General features: G+C 46.3%; 1 protein-coding gene across 1 annotated transcript in view; it reads right to left on the reverse strand.

Annotated features, from left to right (window-relative positions):
- Positions 1-8,644: 8,644 nt before the first annotated feature.
- The window catches only part of SMARCB1 (SWI/SNF related BAF chromatin remodeling complex subunit B1), a 279,132-nt gene continuing 267,948 nt past the window's right edge, over positions 8,645-19,828 (reverse strand). Inside the window, exons 8-9 of the mRNA XM_069619921.1 lie at positions 11,557-11,688; positions 8,645-9,106 (exon numbers count right to left, since the gene is read on the reverse strand). Of these exons, the coding sequence (XP_069476022.1) occupies positions 9,067-9,106; positions 11,557-11,688 (172 nt within the window). The 3' untranslated portion in view covers positions 8,645-9,066. The remainder of the gene's footprint in view (positions 9,107-11,556; positions 11,689-19,828) is intronic.

Raw genomic sequence — 19,828 nt, forward strand, 5'->3', positions numbered from 1 at the left:
TTCCGACCAGCATGGCGGAAAAAAACAATCTGAGGGTCCTAGACGCGTGAGGGATCATGGGTACCGTGGACGTCACACTAGGGATAGTATTACTGGCACGCCCTGTGTCGACGCCCATTTTCGGGTTTCGAAAAACAAACTAATACTCCGCAGCTTCCACTAGATGTTGGCCTATGCACAGCATGTGATCTAAGCAGATTCCACAAGCCTCAGAAATATATATACTGATGGTCAGTATGCTTTTGGGGTGGTTCACAACTTTGGGAGACTTTGGTCAGAGAGAGGGTTCCTAACTTCGCATGGCACCAAAATTCAACATGGCTCCCTAATAGTACAACTACTCTCAGTGCTTGCGCTCCCTACTCAGTTAGCAGTTATGAAATGTGCAGCACATCGAAAGATTGTAGATGATATTGGAAAAGGGAATGCTTTCGCTGATCAGATAGCTAGACAAACTGCCATAGATCTCTTCACGGAGATGTAGGTTTCAAGGGAGACTGTAGATGCCTATGTGATGGATGAGGGTGTTGGGTCTGTACGGGATATCCAAGCTGATGCCACAATGGAAGAGTTTAAGAGGTGGGCTGAAGGCTTGGGGAAACTGGATGATGGGTGTTGGGTGGACATGGTCCAAGGGAAATGGCTTTTAACTGACGCCTATGTCATGATGATGGTTGTCATGTTTGTGCCCAGCAGGTTACGAAAATGTTAGAAAAAGTTTGGGCAAATGACAAGATTTCGAAAATTGCCCAGCACTATGTCCAGAACTGCACGATTTGCCTACAATGTGGGAAATGGGGACATCTACTCCAAGGGGAAGTTTTGGGCCACCTTCTATCCCCTTCGAAGTTATTCACTTTGATTTCATTGAAATGGAACGATGCAACAATCTAAAGTATGTCCTTGTGTCATTTGTGCCTTTAGTAAATGGGTTGAGGCTTTCCCTGTTAAAGATGCTACAGCCATGACCATTGCGAAAACCATTGTTAACACAATACTTCCCCCGGTTCGATTTGCTGAGAGTTATCTAGTCGCACAATGTGTCACGCTCACCTGATTCCCACGGAGGCGCAGGTCTGGCTACGAGTGCTGATGCTTCTTCAATGGTGAAGCGCAGGACTCTGAAGATGGACTCACTGGCTCGCAGGAATATTCCCCTTAGTGTCAGGAACGATGAGCTCTCCATCCTGCTTCTGATGCAGGGGCGCGTTGAAACCCAGTTACTTCACTGGATTGAGGTTTGATGGGAGTTCAAATAAGCTTGACTATTCAGGTAAGGCGCTGTAAGAGTTCTGTAGCAAGTTCAAAAGTTCAAGCTTAATAATAATGTTCATTGTCTTATTGCAGCAAGCGCTAACGCTTATGACTTTTTCCCCTTAGGGGCCGGGGTTCGGAATGCCGGAGATATGGCGCCGACCCGAAGTGAAACGTGCAGTTCCAGTAAATGACAGATAAGTTCTGGATGAGCGTTCGGGTAATGTCTTGGCATTCGCTCATTCAATGTCTTTGTCTTTTTACCCCATAGGGGCCGGGGTCCGGAATGCCAGGAAGCGGCAGGACCCGAAATGAAATGGGAATTACCCAACAGGTAAGTCTTAGAAGGAAACTGAGCTTTTCCTATTCCCTTCCTTCTCTCACCTTGTGTTCTTGTCTTTTTCTCTCTAGGCTCTGGGAAGTGGCTGCAGATCTGGATGATCGCTGCTGAAGATGGAGGTGCCCAGGAAAGGTGAGTGAAATGCAGCGCTGCAGCGATCGAAGCGAAATGCTTTTAAAATGATGTCTTCCCTTTCAGGATTGTTGGTGTGATGTCTCCGTGATGCTGCTTTAGCAGGTAAGGTCTTCTTTCTCCCCAATTCTCTCTTAGCAGGTGACCCAGGATGCTGACAGGCATGGCTGAAGTCCAGAAGCAGGAGCTGACACGGTGAGCGTCGAGCTGCGAGGAGCAGAACAACGCGAAGCATGAGTTGCTGATCGGGTGTGGTTTAAATAGCTTTGGAAGAAGTTCCAGGTATGTATCCTTCCACCGATCAGGTATGTATCCTTCCCCAACCACACCCAGGGGAAGTAGTCCCACAGGTAAAGCAGTTCCATTCAGGCCTCAAGAGGGCCTGGATGTAGCAGCATGGTCTGCATCAGGTAAGTGCACATTAAAACACTTGAACACATGTCTAGCTTTATGAGCCTGGCGCCTAAGGCTCCAGGTGCCAGGACTGTGTCCAAAGGGCCCCAGCTTGGGCCCGCTGGCACTTCCCTGGGGGAAATGATGCCTGCCTCTGGGGTTGCTGGGTCGGACCTGGCTCCTTGGAGGTAGGCATCATGACACAATGGTCCACATTTTGTCGTCGCTGTAATTCTACAGATATGTACAGCATTACGAATTGACAAACGGTTCCATTTGGCCAGACATGCTCAGAGCGCCGGACTAGTAGAAAGCCACAACGGTATCATCAAGAACAAGCTCGCCAAGACGTGTGCCGGCACCAAACTAAAATGGCCGGACGCCTTACCGATCGTGTTACTAGCAATGCGTACAACCCCTCAAACCAAGACTGGGCTCTCTCCATTTGAGGTGGTAATGGGGAGACCTGCCAATATCTGGAACCTTCCAAAATGTCCAACTTTAAAGAATGTTGAAAATGTACTACTTTCAGATTATTGTAGCCAATTGACTAAAAACCTGTATTGGATTTATCACCAGGTACGAGAAGCTTTACCTGTGCGATACGAGGGCCCAGGCCACGGCATACGGCCTGGGAGTTGGGTGCTCGTCAAATCATTTGAGCGCATCTCCTGCCTCGCGCCTCGCTGGCGTGGGCCATTCCAAGTCTTGTTGGTCACCCAGACAGCAGTGCAGGTCGCTGGACGAAAGAACTGGATCCACGCGTCGCACATCAAGAAACTTCCTCACCCTGTCCCACACGCTACAGAAGAAACAGAACCCCTCGCACACTACACAAATTTTGCACCCGGAAACGGCGGTTTCAAATTCAGCCCCTTCACTTGCCTCTGACACGTTGCATCCAGCAGGAAGTGAACACATTGTTTCTGGATCAATCGGTACCAGGAAAAGTACGATATAAGCTACGACCATGAAGATAGACTTACGGCACGGTTCGGCTGTGCATTCGGAGAAGGAAAAGAGTCAGAGGGCTTGCTTTTTGCCCAAATTTGAGAAAGGGGATTCTGTTGGCTGGGGTGGTGGAAGGACTAAGAAGTCGCTCGACCGGGAGGTCGCCAACAACAAACTTTGGAGTGTTTGTTTGAAGACTGATGCCCGCCACCGCTACCGCTCGTATGGGACTACAATGGACAAAATGCCTGGGCCCCAAAAACGTATTTCTGTATTCTTATATTTGGTTTTTTAATAGTCGCTGCCTTAGGATTATGGTACCTCAAGGAAACTCACTCTTTAGAACTTTTGTTGCCTACTGAAAGTCCACCCATTGTTCCTACTCCCTTTGTACATTTGCATACTTTATTCCCTCGGGATTCCCAGCACAGACAAAGGTACCACAATAACACTCTACTACTTATCATGAATGCTACACATGCCATTTTTAATAAATCCAACTGCTGGTCTGCTCACATTTACCGCAACACGGAGATAAGGGGCTAGGTTGGTATATTCATCCTTTACAGTTGACAACTGCCTGCTATGCTTCTCTTAGAGCACTGTTCTTTGGCCAATGGAATGATAGCATCTGTGGGAACTTTGATGGCACCAATTTGAATAGTTTTGAGAAACGTGTTTTGACTCACCTGGGATGCTCGCTTTTTGCTAATAGGAGTAAACCGAATGTTGCTTCTATTAGGTCTTCCGATAAACTGTCTCATCCTTTCCAATCTTTGATTTCCTTTAAAATGGCTCCGATAGGCAATAACGATGCCATGCCTCCTTCTTACACTGTTAACCATAGCCCCGATTCAGTTTCTTTTTGCATACAGCGGAATGGAACTGAGTCAATGGGAAATTTTCTAGGTTGTGCCAACGTTGCAAATTTGACTGGGGAGAACACCTTTGTATGTAGGCGAACCCGTCTACTTTGTCTGCGGTAATATAGCATTCCCATGGTTGACCAGGGATTGGCAGGGAACCTGTTATTTAGGGATCCTGTTACCTGGGGTGTTTATAGCTAGTACAAAAGAAGTTTCGAAGGCTCGTCCACGGCGGGATGGGAATGGCGACACCCCAGCACACGTCTTGGGAGATATAGCTAAATCAGTTGTGCCATTTTGGGGTCAGATAGCGAATTCAGAAGATATCAGAAAACTAGCGAGAGTACTGGAGAGAACCATCAACCAGACCACGGACATACTCTATAATATGACATTAGAACAAAAGGCGATAAGATTAGTAGCACTTTAAAATTGAATGGCATTAGATGTCATTCTAGCTGAGCGTGGTGGAGTATGCAAATTAGTGGGGTCCGCTTGCTGTGTTTTCGTACCAGATTCCTCCCCAACTATCTTCAAGGCAATAGAGAATCTGCACGTCCTTAGTTCCGAAGTGCATGTTCCCGAGGGAAACTGGGCTCTGAGCGCTTGGTTCTGGGACTTCTTGCAATCTTGGGGTTGGAAGGTACTTTTGGTCTTATTATTTTGGGAATATTGTTGTTTCTTTGTTCCTGTATTCAGTGTCTGCCTGGTGTTTGATGCTAGGGGGATGTTGCGCACAAGCGATAGGTTTGATAGGACATGAAGTGTCCCAGACAAGACTTCCAAAGAATATGTATTGAAGGATATTTTAGCAAAAGACCTAATGGCAATAGATATTTCCGATAGTGATTCAGGGTGCATGGACAATGATGCATGGAGTTATTTTCAATGAGATCCAAAGTAGTTTTTAGTACTTGGCATAGGCCAAGAGGAGGGTTTGTCCAAACAAAGTATATCGTGCTTCCTATTGTAATAAATATAATATTGGCCTACGCCAAGCTGCTCAAAAGTCGCTTGCGAAAGACATCTGTGTTGCAAGGTCCTGACCTTCAATCCATGTAAGCCGCCATTTTAGGTCAAACCGCCATTTTAGGATTCGTTATGTAAAAGTCACCCTTTGAGCTAAAATGGTGGACGATGTCATTCCAGAATACAACATTACGGTCTTGACCTCTGTACATAGCTAATGTGCAATTTGCCTGCAGGCCACTTGTTGAGGTCGTGAACTGAGACCTTGTCCTTCGTTGACCTATGTGTAGAAGGATTACTCGTGCAATGAAACTAATCCACAAGCATATGTTGCGACAATGTATTCAAATACTGAACGAAGAACATCTGTTTAACTACATTATATTAATGTTTAAGAAGGCCTGCATGGAAAACTTTAGAATACCCAGTTATTGCATACGCTTGTTGATACATGTATTAAAGGCAAACCAGTTATATGCGGTTATTGGAGACTTGGCACGAACCCTAGATTGGACATGTAATAAAAGGAATATTAACCCGAAGTGGGGCTGGACATCGCGCCCACCAAAGGTATAAAAAGCGAATGCATTCTAAGGTACAGCGTCTCTCACTGAACACACTGGAGTTAGTTGTGTTGTACTGAGGGTCGATAGCTATCTGATTTTGCTCTGTTTTTGTAACTGGATTCAGTGTAAAATAAAGTACTTTGTACGTTCCTTTGTAACCCGTGTTCGGTGTATTTCCTTTTGGGGTACTCAGCCTCGATATTTGATTTCTGTTTTCACAGGAAGTGGCAGGCTATTGGAAGATTTTTCTACATGTATGAAAAAATTGATTTTTAGGGGAGCAATGGTTGGAAAAAAATTAATACTTAGAGGCTGGAAGACTGCGATTCCTGTTACCATAGATGTTTGGATTGAGGAAATGCATAATTTGGCAGAAATGGAAAGAACTATATTTCGGAGAGAAAACATTTTCTCTATTTGAAAACATCTGGGGAAGTGTCCTTGAATTGTACTGATTAAATACATGTGATGTGAATCCTGGGGTGGGTGGGAGTACTTCTGTTTAATGTATATATGATAGGTTTCTGTTAAGTTATGTATGGCTTGTGATTACAGATTTGTGCTTTCATTGAAAATATTGTATAAAAAAAAAAAGAAAACATATACCCCATTTTAATTGTTAGAGCAGGAGGCGTCCCAAACCACATTGGTAGGTCTAATGTACTTATAAATGTTATACCATATTATATAAGCACTTCTAGGGAAATTGCAGGGCTAAACCATGAACTTTCAACAATATTAAATTGTATTATTGTACAATAACTACGGGTGAGGAAGACGTCCCAATCTATTCGCGCCCCCCGCCTTTCGCCTGCTGATTCTTTTCTCCATCGGCACCGTGCACCTGACCACCCTCTGTACTCTGGGCCCAGGTATCGGCTCACCCCGGCACCCTCACACACTGCCTCCGGGCCACCCCTTGCACTGGGATCTGTATTTGTACCCATACAGCCCGACCCCTTTTCTTCCTGCACTTATCACACCTACCCAGCCGGCTGCCTTCAACTCAGCACTTGCCACTTGCTGGTTGCACTACCATTGTCAATTGCCCTTATTTTAAACTATTATCGGTTTTTCCTACTCGCTCTGCACTCTCCTTTTCTCCCCCTTCCATGCACTTTTCCCCTCCCCCTCTCCATTCATTTGCGCGTTCTCAATGTCACTGGACCTAGTAAGATCATTGTTTTGTTCTCCCCCGTTCCCCTTCCCTTTGCCTTGTCGCGCTCTGAAACACTTGTGTATGAGCGCGATAGAAATAAAATATCAATACCCAATTTTAAACTTTATAGCAGGAGGCGTCCCAACCACCAGTTTCATGTACTCATAAGTTATAACCTATTATATGAACGCTTTGAAGGAAATTTCAGGGCTAAACTGGTAAATTCCGACACCATAATGCAGGAGGTGTCACGAGTGTTGTTCACGTGTATTTACGTGTATGTATAACATAATGAAAGTGGCAAAAAACGGTAATTGTCAAGTAATGGCGAGATTGCATAGCAATTATGAAGGCAATTTTGCAAAGTAAATCAAACACTATTGCCATAATTGTAACCCTCATCAATGAAGTGATGCATCATATTGCAATTTAAGCAGCAGGAAATGCCAATAAGAAGGCTGAGAACGGAGTCTTTACCGAGCCTCCTCAGAGCGCTCCCGTATCACCTACCCCTCCCATCAGTCATCAATGAAGTGATGCATCATATTGCAATTTAAGCAGCAGGAAATGTGAGTTGTTAACTCCGTTGTGATGTATGCCTTGGGATTCCTTCAACTGGTAAAACTGACACTCATCAGTACCTCTAATCACCTGAAATTCCTCATAGACAAGGTTGTCGGACATGTGTCCTTAGCGAATTGTGCGTCCTTGTCGGCAGCTCATAATGACACCATAATGTGGTGGAGATTACACACAGCAGTAAATGGGGATTCTGAAACAGAATGTGTTGTAACTGCCTAATTTTAGACCACGTTGACAATTGGAAAGCTCAACGAGTTTGCTTACTCACCAGACCAACTTACAGCGAGTCCTAAGCATCTGCCACTTCAGTAATCAATAGGAAACTTCAGAAACTGCTCAGGCTCATGAGGTATAACAAATAGAGAAAACCGCATAAGTTGCGACATCACAGCAAAACAACGTCGTCATTTCTCAGGGAGTAGGTAAATGCAGCATAACACGGTACCCTTCCGTGTTGGAGCTTGGAAGGACTCTGGTGCCTCAGTGTCTGCCTCCACCCCTCTCTCCGTAAGGCCAGACTTCCCGAGGCTCACAGCCCCATCCTTTGAGACGCCACAGCATATACTGCCAGAGCTGGGACTTTTTGGACTTGAATTACTTCCATGCAGTGCTTGGCTTTCAGCATGGTTCAGGGACAAGACAAGCTGAATTTGTAGATACTGGGGTGTGTACCATGGGGAACCGGGAATTTCACGCTGGGCAAAATTTTAATTAAGCGGTCCCAAACATTACATTAATTGTGTTATGCGTTCTCTAATACGACCTGTCCCTAGTTACAACGTGACTGGTGTTGGAGCATAGCTCCACCCTTCCACACCATCGTATTTTGGTGCGGCTACTGGTTCAAGGCCTACCTGGCCTCAAAGAAAGTGGTCAGTGTCATTAACGCTCCAACGCCTGTGACCTTCCCAATGGCGGAAATAAAGGAGAAAAAAATGCTGGCGCCGTGACTGAGGGGCAGTACAGGTACGTATACCCACATTGGGTAGGTTTTATTTTTTTGTATAAACAACTTTTAATACTCTGGATAAAGCACCAGGTGGCAGAATATGGTCAGCATTGACTGTAAACAGATCACAAGCATCAGATAAGTTACAACCGCTGCAGGTATTGTGAACATGATTTGAAAAGTTAGCTCTACCAGTGCAGCTTTGTCTTCCCCAGACAACCTTCACTTTGCTGTTCTCGTTAAGAAACTGAATAATAAAGACTGAACATTAGACTTGGGTATTTTGATGTACACAATTACTGCAGCTCTGTGCAACATCTACAATCAACAAAGAATCATTCAGCCTTTGGAAGTTGGAATAATGACTGGCAGTTGAAAGCAAAAGTTTACAAAATGGATTCTCCAAACCCACCACATTCACAGCGCTTCTGCAAGTCCAATCCACAAACCACACATGCAACAAATCAAACACAGACTCTGGAGGACAAATTGTGCATTCCTTTTATTTAAAAAGTTCTAGTAGTGCTTGTGGCACCTATACAAATAAAAAAAGAAGCAAGTCTTTACAGAAGTCACATACACAGGTATATAGGAGGGCTTGGGACATCTGTCACAGGTCTTCCAGTGTCATGTAGCACTAACGCATCACTACCTGTGCACGGCATGAGATGATGCGAATGGGAGGAAAGAGGGAAATCAGCGCACAGCAGCATTCAACTGCTTAGCAAGTGGAATGTGTACTCCACCCCCTGTCCTCCCAAGATGTGGGATCAATTGATTCAAAGGGCCCCCTCACCCCCTTGTTCCAATGCAATATTACATCATTGTTTTGAGGTTTTATAATTTGTATAAACGGGGTAAGGGTAAAGGAGTTACATCTCCGGGATGTGTACTGAGGGTTTCGTTTACCACGCTGGAGCAGTGTTGGCAAGACGTCTCATACGCCTATAGGGAGGAAAAGAGAAGAGGGGCAACGTAAATGATAAGGAGGATTTTAGACAAACTTTATTTTTACGGATTAAGTGCATGTAAATGGAATTGGGAAAGCTTTTGTTGGAGGGGCCCTCCAGTGAAACAAAAACCACACAATTTATTTTGCAAAATAAGACCTTCTGCACTGCCAGCCACATGACTGTGCACTGTGTCAGCACACACAGCGCCTGACTCAGGCTGCATATTTCTTGCTAACAGCCTCGCAAGGTTTTGTCCAAAGGAGTCATGAGCAGGAAGAATGCAACAGATGCTGTGAAAGTCATATGAATTCATACTCAACAGGTCGATACATGGATAAAACCCTCTAGTTGTGCAGCAGACCGGTCAATTGCAAAAAGTCACATTTTTTACCAAGCTGCCACCACCATCATCACACTCAAAAGCTATTCAGTGTTACAAGCTTACCTCAACAAGCTCCAACAGGAGGGGGCAGAATAAACAACTTTACAGAATGCATGGTTTCTAAGTTAAAGACTTGCTCTGAATTTTGCCCCTCATTCGACAACTCAGATGGGTAAAATCTAGTGGTCTACACTCATTTGGATGCCTGCCTTGAAGAGAGATATGCAGAAAGGTAATCGAACAGAGGTGCGAGACCACCATGACCCGTTGGCAAATCTAACCTCCAATCCTCCGCCACGACGCATTACTTCACGTACAATATGGGAGCAAATCTACTTATCCACTAATGTCCTCAACATGATCAAAAGCTACATTTTTTGTCAGGTACAAAATGTTAATAAATACCCCCCAACCCCCAACCCACCCGCAAATGTATATAAAATCGTTTTAGGTTTCCTCCATAGTTTGGAACCAGTCAAGTATTTCTGAGCCAAGACAATTTTTGGCAAACCATCTAATCTCAAAATACTGTGGCTCTAAAGTGCTTTGAAGCGGTTTGATTGGCAAGGGGAGACAGTTACTTATATATTTTTTTTTAAAAGGCTTAAAAACAGTTTCAAGTTCAAGAAAAAAAGGACGGTGACGTCATTTAACAAAAGAAAATAGCCAACCTCTTACTGGCCCCTACCTAGAAAAAAACGACGGGTGATTTGGCCAACAACTCTAATCCCCTAGTGGGTTTGAAGCACAACCATACTCTTTCAATGTACCTCTTCTTTCAAATCAGCATTCGTCCTGCATGTCACACCAATGACAAGGGTACAGATATGGCCTTTTATAACTAGCACAGTCTCCGAAATAAGGCCACCAAGGATTTGGCAAGAAATATGTGGCCATTGCATCGGTTTACACGCATTCCAGTCAGACGAGCATTTACATCAGGCTGGAACAAGAACCCTGGAATTTAAGCGTTTAGTGCTCAGCTTAAAGGAAAAGAAAGATCGTTGCCATGCATCTATATGTTCTGATACCCCCAAGACCTCACAGAAAGAACGCAACGCTTTGCACAAAATACTCCTTTCCTTACCTTCACAAGACTTCTGTCAGGACACAATTTAACGCACAAGTTGGACCAAATCTGTTGTGCTAGATGCTGTCATTTAGGGAGTGTGAACATACACAAACACGGACACACTTTTTTGCTGGTCAGCCATACCATCACTTTCCACCCACAGGACATGGTACTTTAGGTCATGCTTTTAATGGCAAGGGAAACTGGACCTGGGTCATCCCTTTTCCATGGCAGCAAAAAGACCAATTCACATTAAAAAGAAATCGCAAAAGTGGAATGGGGAGCTCATTTAAGGGAAGCCTCTAAAACTGTCCCTCTACAAACTGGTCAATGTACCTGTGGGGGGAGAAGTGGATTTGGCACGATAAAACTATTACTAAATGTTGGATAACACCCTTCGCCCCACTCACACGCACAGTAATGGCTGCAAGTGGATTTCTATTCATTAATAATGCATGAGCTGCAATTTTTATGATGTAACCTTGTTAACTCCCTAAATCAACCTCTTGCCCAAATGTTAGCAAAGGGTTCAAGCAGCTTGTCTCAATGTGAGACGGAACATACAGGAGAAATTTGGAAACCAAATAAAGGAATGTGTGAGGGGTACAAAACAAAGCAGGATTGGACTGCCACATTTTAAAGGGAAGGAAGGGGGCAGGAAAAGGCAAGGAACAGGCAGGGTTGACTGACGTGCTAATAGACTAGTGCAGCACTGGGAAAAATGCCCAATCCCACCAGCACAAACTTAATACATTGACAATCACTTGCAAGGTGCCATGATAATACTTAGAATACTTAAAAAAAACTTCATCCACAGAAGCAGGACATTTACACAGACACATATATAAATAGAAGGTTCCTTTCGTATTGTGCCGCATCAAGATGAACATCTTGCGAGTTGGCTCTCGAGAGAATAGATGCGGTGCCGTTCTATATTCTACCCCGGCGAGATGCCCGGAAGGAAAAGCGAATGAAACGACGGTGGCACCTGGTGTTTCTGTCCTGGTCACGAATCTTCTTCTCCATCTCGGCATCCGTCAATGTTTCCAGCAAGGGGCACCACTGGTCGGCATCGCCAGTGTTACGGATGGCGATTTCCACCGTAGGCAGCGGATTTTCACTATTGAAAATGGGACAGTCATAGATCAATGGACAAAGAACATTTAACAATCACAAACAGCTTAACATTCATCATATGTCCACTTAAAATTGCACGCATAGCTGTTGTTCAAGGACCCACTAAAGTTTGGGGAATTCAAAGATCAAAGAAAAAAGTATGATTGATTAAGCAATGGGACAATAAAAAACAATTAAAAAGATCATGCCTACCCTGGGTAGCTCTCACTCACTGCTCATCGTCCAGCGTCAAATAATTTATTCTCAGTTTTGTAAACTATTTTTTCTACAGAAAGAAAATAAACCGCAGCCACCTGCAGTTATTCTGGGTTTAAAAAGGTTTGGTAAAAACCTTCCACCGGAAATGGGAAAGTAGTAAAGTTCATTTGAGCCAAGTCACACATTCCACAAAATGCTCCAACTGACAGCCTTGCAAAATGTCAGTCTTGGGTTGATAAAGCTATGCATAAAATCGCCCTGCCCTCGTAGACAAAGACAATTTTGTGGAGAAAAAGGTTTGCATTTCAGTTAATTTGCATACCAACAATGCCTTGCTGTTGTGGCTTAGAACTGGAGGTGAACTTCCACAAGCCGCCCCCCCCTCGGTTTTCCCTCTTCACAAATAGTCTTATGAGCACAAAAACAGCCCGAAAAGCTCAAGACCCCAACTTCATAGAAGCTAAACGTGTCTGCAAAAATGTTGCAGATCAAACGCTTTGTAAAACAATACTCTACAAAAGCCAAGTTGCTGATTTCAAGTCCAAGTTATGGTAACAGCTGCTTGTTGAATGACGCAGAACACTTTTCGTAAACAGTCATAGTTTTCCTGCGCAAGTAAATTCTCTTAAAAATAGTCCCATGACAGCCAAGCTCGATATTTGCACCCATAAATGATTCGGTCTTATAGCTGATAAAGCATTTCCATGGTGACAATCAGGCTAGATAACAGAACCTCAACGGAGTTGCTTTTTTTAATCTTATGCCGATGCAACCTACTGAGGAACCATTGTGCAATGCCACAACATGCCTTAGTGTGCAGCGACAGCACGTGCATGGCATGAGTATCTCCTGGTCCCTGCATCTCGTTATCCAAAAAGCTAACCACATCACTTAATCCCCCTCAAGCCTCGAAGACAAGTGACAGAATATCCAATTAGTCAGCGAGGGGGGGTGTGGTGGTCTCCCAGCCAATAAGGAGGCTGAGAACGCAGTCTTTACCGAGCCTCCTCAGAGCGCTCCCGTATCACCTACCCCTCCCATCCCCATGTTCCACATCTTCAACCCCCATCCACCTCTGCCCCACAACCTTTTCCTGCCTCGTCCCTCCGGCACTGGGAACACTAGTGTTCACAGCGTGTCCCTGGCGCACAAATGGCCGACATGGAAAGGGAGAAGGGACTACCTGTAGTCCCCTTCTCCCAGATACATGGCGGCCATCTTGTTTGTAATTTTTTTCTCGAGTTGATGAACAGTTAATACGCAGTTTCTGAAATCGAGAAAAAATAAACTATTAGTACCCTGGTACAATGTGTCAGGGTACTAATAGCAATGGAACCCTCTGAAGGTGGCAGACCGGTAATGCCCTCCTCCCCCTTTTGGGTTCTGTTGCTTAAAGAACACGCACACAAAAAACAAGCCGGTACAGACCGAAGGATACTTTGGGGGACCACGCATTCCCTCTAGGTCGCAGATTTTACCATCCATTGTGGCTAAAGACAATGCAGAAATTAAACTAGTCCCTATTGTAAATGCAGTCTGTTATATTATGAAAATAGTAAGATCCAACACACAAACAAAAATTCACAAAAGAGCCGAAGTCGACTTAGAGAGTTGCTTGGAGTACTGAGATGTATATTTACTTTATGATTACAGTATGGGGCATCATGCTGGCAATGTATTAAAGTAATTACTTTAACCAGAAATGAGCAATGCATTTCTCTCACTTACTGATGTTCATTTTTTAGGGGTCAGCTGGCTCAGAATAAAATACCACTTGGGCTGCATGCTGTGGGACGTTCTGCTTGGTAGACAATTCACAGGTTTTGCCCCAGCCCCAATGGCGTTTCAGAAGTACACCTCTGCTAGAAATGATGTTTTCCCATAAGCAAGCACTGGTTGGGAGGATATGTGGTTTAGTAACTTATGTCGTAACGTAACCTTAACAAACTCCAGATTAACCAAAACAACGCTACTAGAGCGTCCCTCAACATTCCTAGATCTGCACACATTTCTGAAACCAGGAAGAGCCTACATTGGCTCTCAGTCGCCCAAAGGATATCACTGAAATCCTTGGCCCTTACTTACAAATGCGTAAATAACCAGGCCCCCCCACCTCCATCTACCTAGCCTTGCGATTCGCTCAGCATACTCCAACTCACACACTGCCCCACTATCCCGAGATACAAGCTTCAGACAGCCGGAGGCGCTAGCTTCCCTGTTTTGGCGGCCAAACTCTGGAACACACTGCCTCTTAGCATTAGAACCTTACCCTCACTTAACTTACTCAAACATAAAGCGAAGCTCTGGTTAGTTACTGCATCTGACCAACTGTCTCCACCTCAGTATGCCCTACCTCTATCTCCGGCCAACTTGCACTATTCTTGTATTCTACTGCCTCTGCTCATGCAAATGACTGACTGTAACTGGTAACAGTAACCGCGCCATTCCTTTATGTACTGTCTGAAGATATGCGCCCGGTTGCCCTCGGGGCTGGTGCGCTATACAAATAAAATAAATACAAATGTCAGCAGCTTTGGTTTTTGGTTACTTGGCTTCTAACCATGGCTTTGCTACTAACTTTTGACAAGAGTGGGCACATTTCTTTAGCTCAGTTCCGTTATCTGCCGAATTGGGCATGCTTACAAATAAGCTGAATGCCAATATACAAGTATTACAAATAAATAAAAAATAATAGAGACACCACAGCATCTTATAACGCTTCTATGGTCAATTCGGAATTACAATTGATGTGTGAATATACTCCTTGCTTTGTATTGTGTACTCTTGACAAATATGCCTTGTGGTTTCTCCTCGCAACAAAACCCATTTTTTGTGATATATTACAAATGTTACTTTGCCAGGAATAATCTATGTGGTGTGTGCATCGCTTTAGAAGCACATGCTTTTCATATTTCGTCATCTAGTGACTGGTCGAAGTATTACAAGTTGCTTGGTTATAAAATGTCAAAGTATGTATTAAGAGGGGAAGTGACTAGTTTTTCCATATTGTTTACTCCAAGTCTAACATGCCTATGGAAAACCAATTGGGCACATAGAAGTGTAATGTATTTTGTGGTATGCCCTTCTCCTCCACTTAAGGAAGGTTGAGCGGACGCATGCAATTCAGAACAGATACAAGCACCAGAAAGACTATTGACAGGCAAGTAATGTTGGCCTGCTGAAGTTTGTAAATCGGTTTAGAGCCAGATGGTATGAACAGACTAACGAACAGTGAGTTTATGGAGGTGGGTGGGTTAATGGCATAGCAGAAAAGTTACGTAGCACTGCTTGAACCATATTTCAAACTGCTCATGTGGGTATTCATACAGTAAAGTTTTTCAAATGTCTATACTGAACTCATGTTGCAAATCATGCCAAGATGAACATTAGCATAGAATGCAAGTGTTGCTCCTGTACCTCGAGCAGTGTGCCACTTGGAGCTGTCAAACATTTTGCATGGTGTAGCAATCTTGTATACATCATACAATACATGAGGCAATATTGAATTTAGTCACCAGACTGCCTTCTTGCCCTGTAGAAAAGGACACAGCTATTTTCCATTGTTACTTGGTTTGATCCATGTAGAACATGACACTCTACCAACAGCGAGTGTGTGCAATGATAGTTCTGCCGGTCGTTTGGTTTTGGGGGGGGGGAGGGGGGCGAGCTGGGTATTCAATTTACTGGTTGATGTGAAACTTTGAAATTACCTTTGGTGAGAACTTTGGGTGTCTAAAGACTACCTTCTCTGTGTATTCTTAAAAAAAGGGTCATCTACTGACCAGGCCTGTGACTTGCTCTTCTGCTGTGGATGATGGCAATTAAAAAGGCGATCTTGTATGGGAGGGGTTTAAGCTAGAACTTTCGTATTGGCTGAAATGGTGCTACTAACAGCGAGTACAAGATTGTTTGGATGCTAACTGGGTGGAACATGAGCATCTTGGCGGGTGGATGGAGGGGCGGGCAAGTAGTGCATCCTTTAAAAACTGGAAAAATGGAAGACCTACTTTTACTCAGTATTGGGAAGGAAGAACAAGTTACTTATCTGTAACTGTTGTTCTCCAGCATGGGTCTGGCATGGATTCACATGCTCATTAATATTCGCTGTCAGGCCAGGAACCTCGGTAAAAGAAAAAACAGTTTCACTTTCACTTACAACCTTTCTCTCTCCTATAAACCAATCACTGAGCTTCGAGTCATACTGCCCCCAGCCAATGACTGCCCTCTCCCCAAGCCCCTCCTCTGGCAGCCATCTCCAGATTTGGTAGCATGTAAAATGGCAGTATGACCGAGAAGAGCCGCAGAGGGACAGGAGGGAGGGTTCGCATGCAAATCCATGCCAGACCCACGCTGGAGAACAACAGTTACAGGTAAGTAACTTGTTCTTTCTCCAGCATGGGGTCTGGCATGGATTCACACGCTCATGAATAAAGAATACATAGCAGTACATACACAACCACAAGAGGTGGCAAAGCTCAACAAAAGCAATTACTCTTACTTCCCCACCAGGCTCACCTTCAAGCGAACAGGTTGCGTAACACTGCTTGGCCGACCCTGGACTCCTCAGGAATCCCCGTCGACGCAGTAGAAGCTTGTGAAGGTGTGCATAGACCTCCACGTAGCAGCCCTGCAGATGTCAAGCAGGGGTAGACCAGACAGTACCGCCGTTGTCGTCGCAGCGATCGCTCTGGTAGAATGGGCTCTCGGACGGCCAGGTAGCGGTCAGTTTGCCAACCAGTGACAATGAGTGATGCAGCCGGAGAGCCACCTGAAGATGGAAGCCTGCAACAAGGCCTCCACATGGTTCAAAGGACAAAGTTCACAAAAAGTTGAGATGTCTTCCGGAAACTCTTCATGTGAGCCACATAGAACCTCAGAGAATGAGCCGCATCCAGCAAGTGCAGAGTCCTTTCAGCCGGAGACGAAGGCGTCAGAAAAAACACAGACAACACCGAAGGAATTCCGACGGAACCTTCAGCATGAAGGAGGTGTGTGTCCGCAGCACCCCTCTTGTATCGTGGAAAGTCGGATAAGGTTGCTTGCAGGATAGGGCCTGGATCTCACCCACTTTCCGGGTATAGGCGATAGCCACGAGGAAAGTCGTCTTCCAAGAAAGGTGCTTGATGCATAGGCTCAAAAAGGAGCCCCCCATGAACCTCTTCAGAATCACATTGAGTTCACACACCGGGGTGGGTGCCTTATCCCGGCGGGAACATTCCTTTAAGGAACTCTTCACCAGACCGTTTGACCAAAGCGAAGACCGTCCCAAAGACCTGGTGTAGCGGGGGATTGCTGCCAGATGCACCTTGATGGAGGCATGAGCCAGCCCACCCTGGCCAAAGACAATAAGTATGGAAGGACCTGCAGGGCAGTAACTCTCAGAGGGTTGATCTTCTGTGTCCGGCACCACATCGCAAAGCGCTTCCACTTGTGTCCGTAGCACTGAAGAGTCGACGATCTGGCCGTGGTAACGACCTCCCTGCAGTCCGCCAGAAGCTCGTACCCACCGAACTCTAATGCTGCAGGAGCCAAGCCTTCAGGTTCAGTGGGTCATGATGTAGGATTGCGCCGCCTCCTCTGGTGAGCAGATCCATGACCACTGGCAGCTTTTCTGGTGGTGACGTCGCCAGGCTAAGAATGTCCGGGTACCAAATCTGCCTTGGCCACACCAGGCCGACGAGGATCATCCTGCACCGGCACCGTTTGTGTCGATTGATGACTCGCAGCAGGAGGGACAATGGGGGAAACTGGTACAGGAACAGGCCTTCCCACGGGAATGAGAGTGCGTCTCACATGCTCATCAGCTGGAGGAACCTGCTGGCGAACCTCTGGCATTTGGAGTTTGTTGCCGTAACAAACAGGTCGATCCTGGACCTGTCCCACTTGAGGAAGAGGCTGTTCACTTGATCCTGCCGAAGCACCCACTCGTGGCAAGAGCATAGTTCCCTGTTGAGAGAGTCGGCGATGGTGTTCTTGACTCCCGCCAGGTGAAAAGGAATGAGGAACATTCCCTGGATGACGGCCCAGTGCCACAAATCCTGTGCCTCTGTGGAGAGCGCTGGGGACCTGGTGCACCCCTGCTTCCGGATGTAGAATATTGTGGTGGTATTGTCCGTGAAGACCCTCACCACCTTGCCCTGGAGGGACGGGAGGAACGACTTGAGGGCCCAAAACACTGCCCGCAGCTCCAGGACATTGATGTGGAGGTCCTCCTCCTCTGGTAGCCACAGGCCTCTGGCATGGAGAGGTCCGGTATGAGCTCCCCAGCCCTCCATCCAAGCGTCCGGGGTGATCATCTCCTAGTTAGGAGGGCTCTGGAAATCCGTGCCCCCTGCAATGTTGGAGCGCATGTCCCAGCACCTTATCGCGCTCCTTAACGCTCAACGGAACTCCTCATCAAGGACAATCTGGTCAGTGTAGCTTCCGGACACCTGGATCCAACGAGTGTCCAGGAATTCTGGAAGAGGTCGCATCCGCAACCTGCATAGTCTTATCAGGTAGATACACGACATCATGCCGAGCACCAACTTGATGGTCTGCACCGTGGTGATCTTCAGTGCTTCAGTGCTAACAGCCACTGCACCTTGCCCAGGATGGACGCCATCGAGCTGCCAGGCAGGAGACCGGGTTGAGCCTGGACCCCAAGAACAAAGAGTCTTGCGATGGAATCAAGCAGGGCTTCGGATAGTTTACGGAGAACCCCAGATCCGTCAGCATCCGGACGGTCCTCTCCGTGTGACGGCGATCTCCCTTGACTTGGCACGGATGAGCCAGTCGTCGAGGTATGGATACACATGTATTCCTTGCAGGCGCAGACTGGTGGCAGGCACTTCGTAAAGCCTCTGGGCACAGACTTCAGTCCGAAGGAAAGGGCCTAGAACTGGTAGTGCTTCCCGTGTACGACGAAGCGCAGGAACTTGCAATGTTTTTTATGAAAGGGGACGTGGAAGTATGCGTCCTCTAGATCCAGTGACGACAGAAGTCCCACTCCTCCAGTTGGCCGAGCATGTGCTGCAACGTGACCATCCTGAATTTTTTGGACTTGATGTACGAGTCGTCGTAGATCAAGAATGGGCCTCCAGCCCCCCAGTCTTTTTCTACTAAGTAGTATCTGGAGTAAACTCCGGAGCCGCTTTGGAACCATCTCTATCGCCCCTTTTTTCAACATGGCACGCACCTCCAGCCGCAGACGAGGGGTGGGTTGTTCCTACCGAGCCACCGGTGGTATCCGCAGACCCTTTGATGAAACTCCAAACAGTGTCCGTGGGCAAGAGCGTCCAGCACCCATTGATCGGTGGAGATGTTGCCCCACACGCTGACTAAGTGTGCCAGCTGGCCTCCCACCGGGGTACAGGTTGACTTCTTTGCCGGTTCAACCCTGCTTGGAGGTCTGCACGCCACCGTGGGAGCCTTGACAACGACAACCTCCGAAGGCCTCGGAACGACCCCTGTAAGCCTCTTGGGTCATGGAACGGGAGGACGATCCTCCGCCGAAACCTTTTGATCTGTCCAACTTCCCTCCTGAGGAACGAAAGGATGGGCGGTGCTGTTACAGCATGCCCAGGGCACAGGACGTCTCAGTGTCGTTCTTGATGGCCTGAAGTGATTAATCGATGGCTTTTCCAAAGAGATGGTCTCAGTCGAACGGCTTGTCCAGAACCCTCGTCTGGACTTCCTGCCTAAAGTTGGTGGCCTTCAACAAGCCACGGCGACTGAGGCAGACCCCATTCCCCATTTGGAGGAAACCTGTGTCCCCAATGTCCAGGGCCACAGTGATGGCGTGATCCAATGCAACCTCGCCCTCCTGAAGGATCTCCAGCGCCTCGACCCATTTATCTTCAGGGAGGAATTCCAGTAGCTGGGCCATCTTGTACTAGAACTCCCGGTCGTACCTGGCCAGGATAACTTTTGCTGCCTTGACTGTC

Source organism: Ambystoma mexicanum, chromosome 10, assembly GCF_040938575.1.
Source record: "Ambystoma mexicanum isolate Mex_15411 chromosome 10, UKY_AmexF1_1, whole genome shotgun sequence".
Taxonomy (NCBI): Eukaryota; Metazoa; Chordata; class Amphibia; order Caudata; family Ambystomatidae; genus Ambystoma; species Ambystoma mexicanum.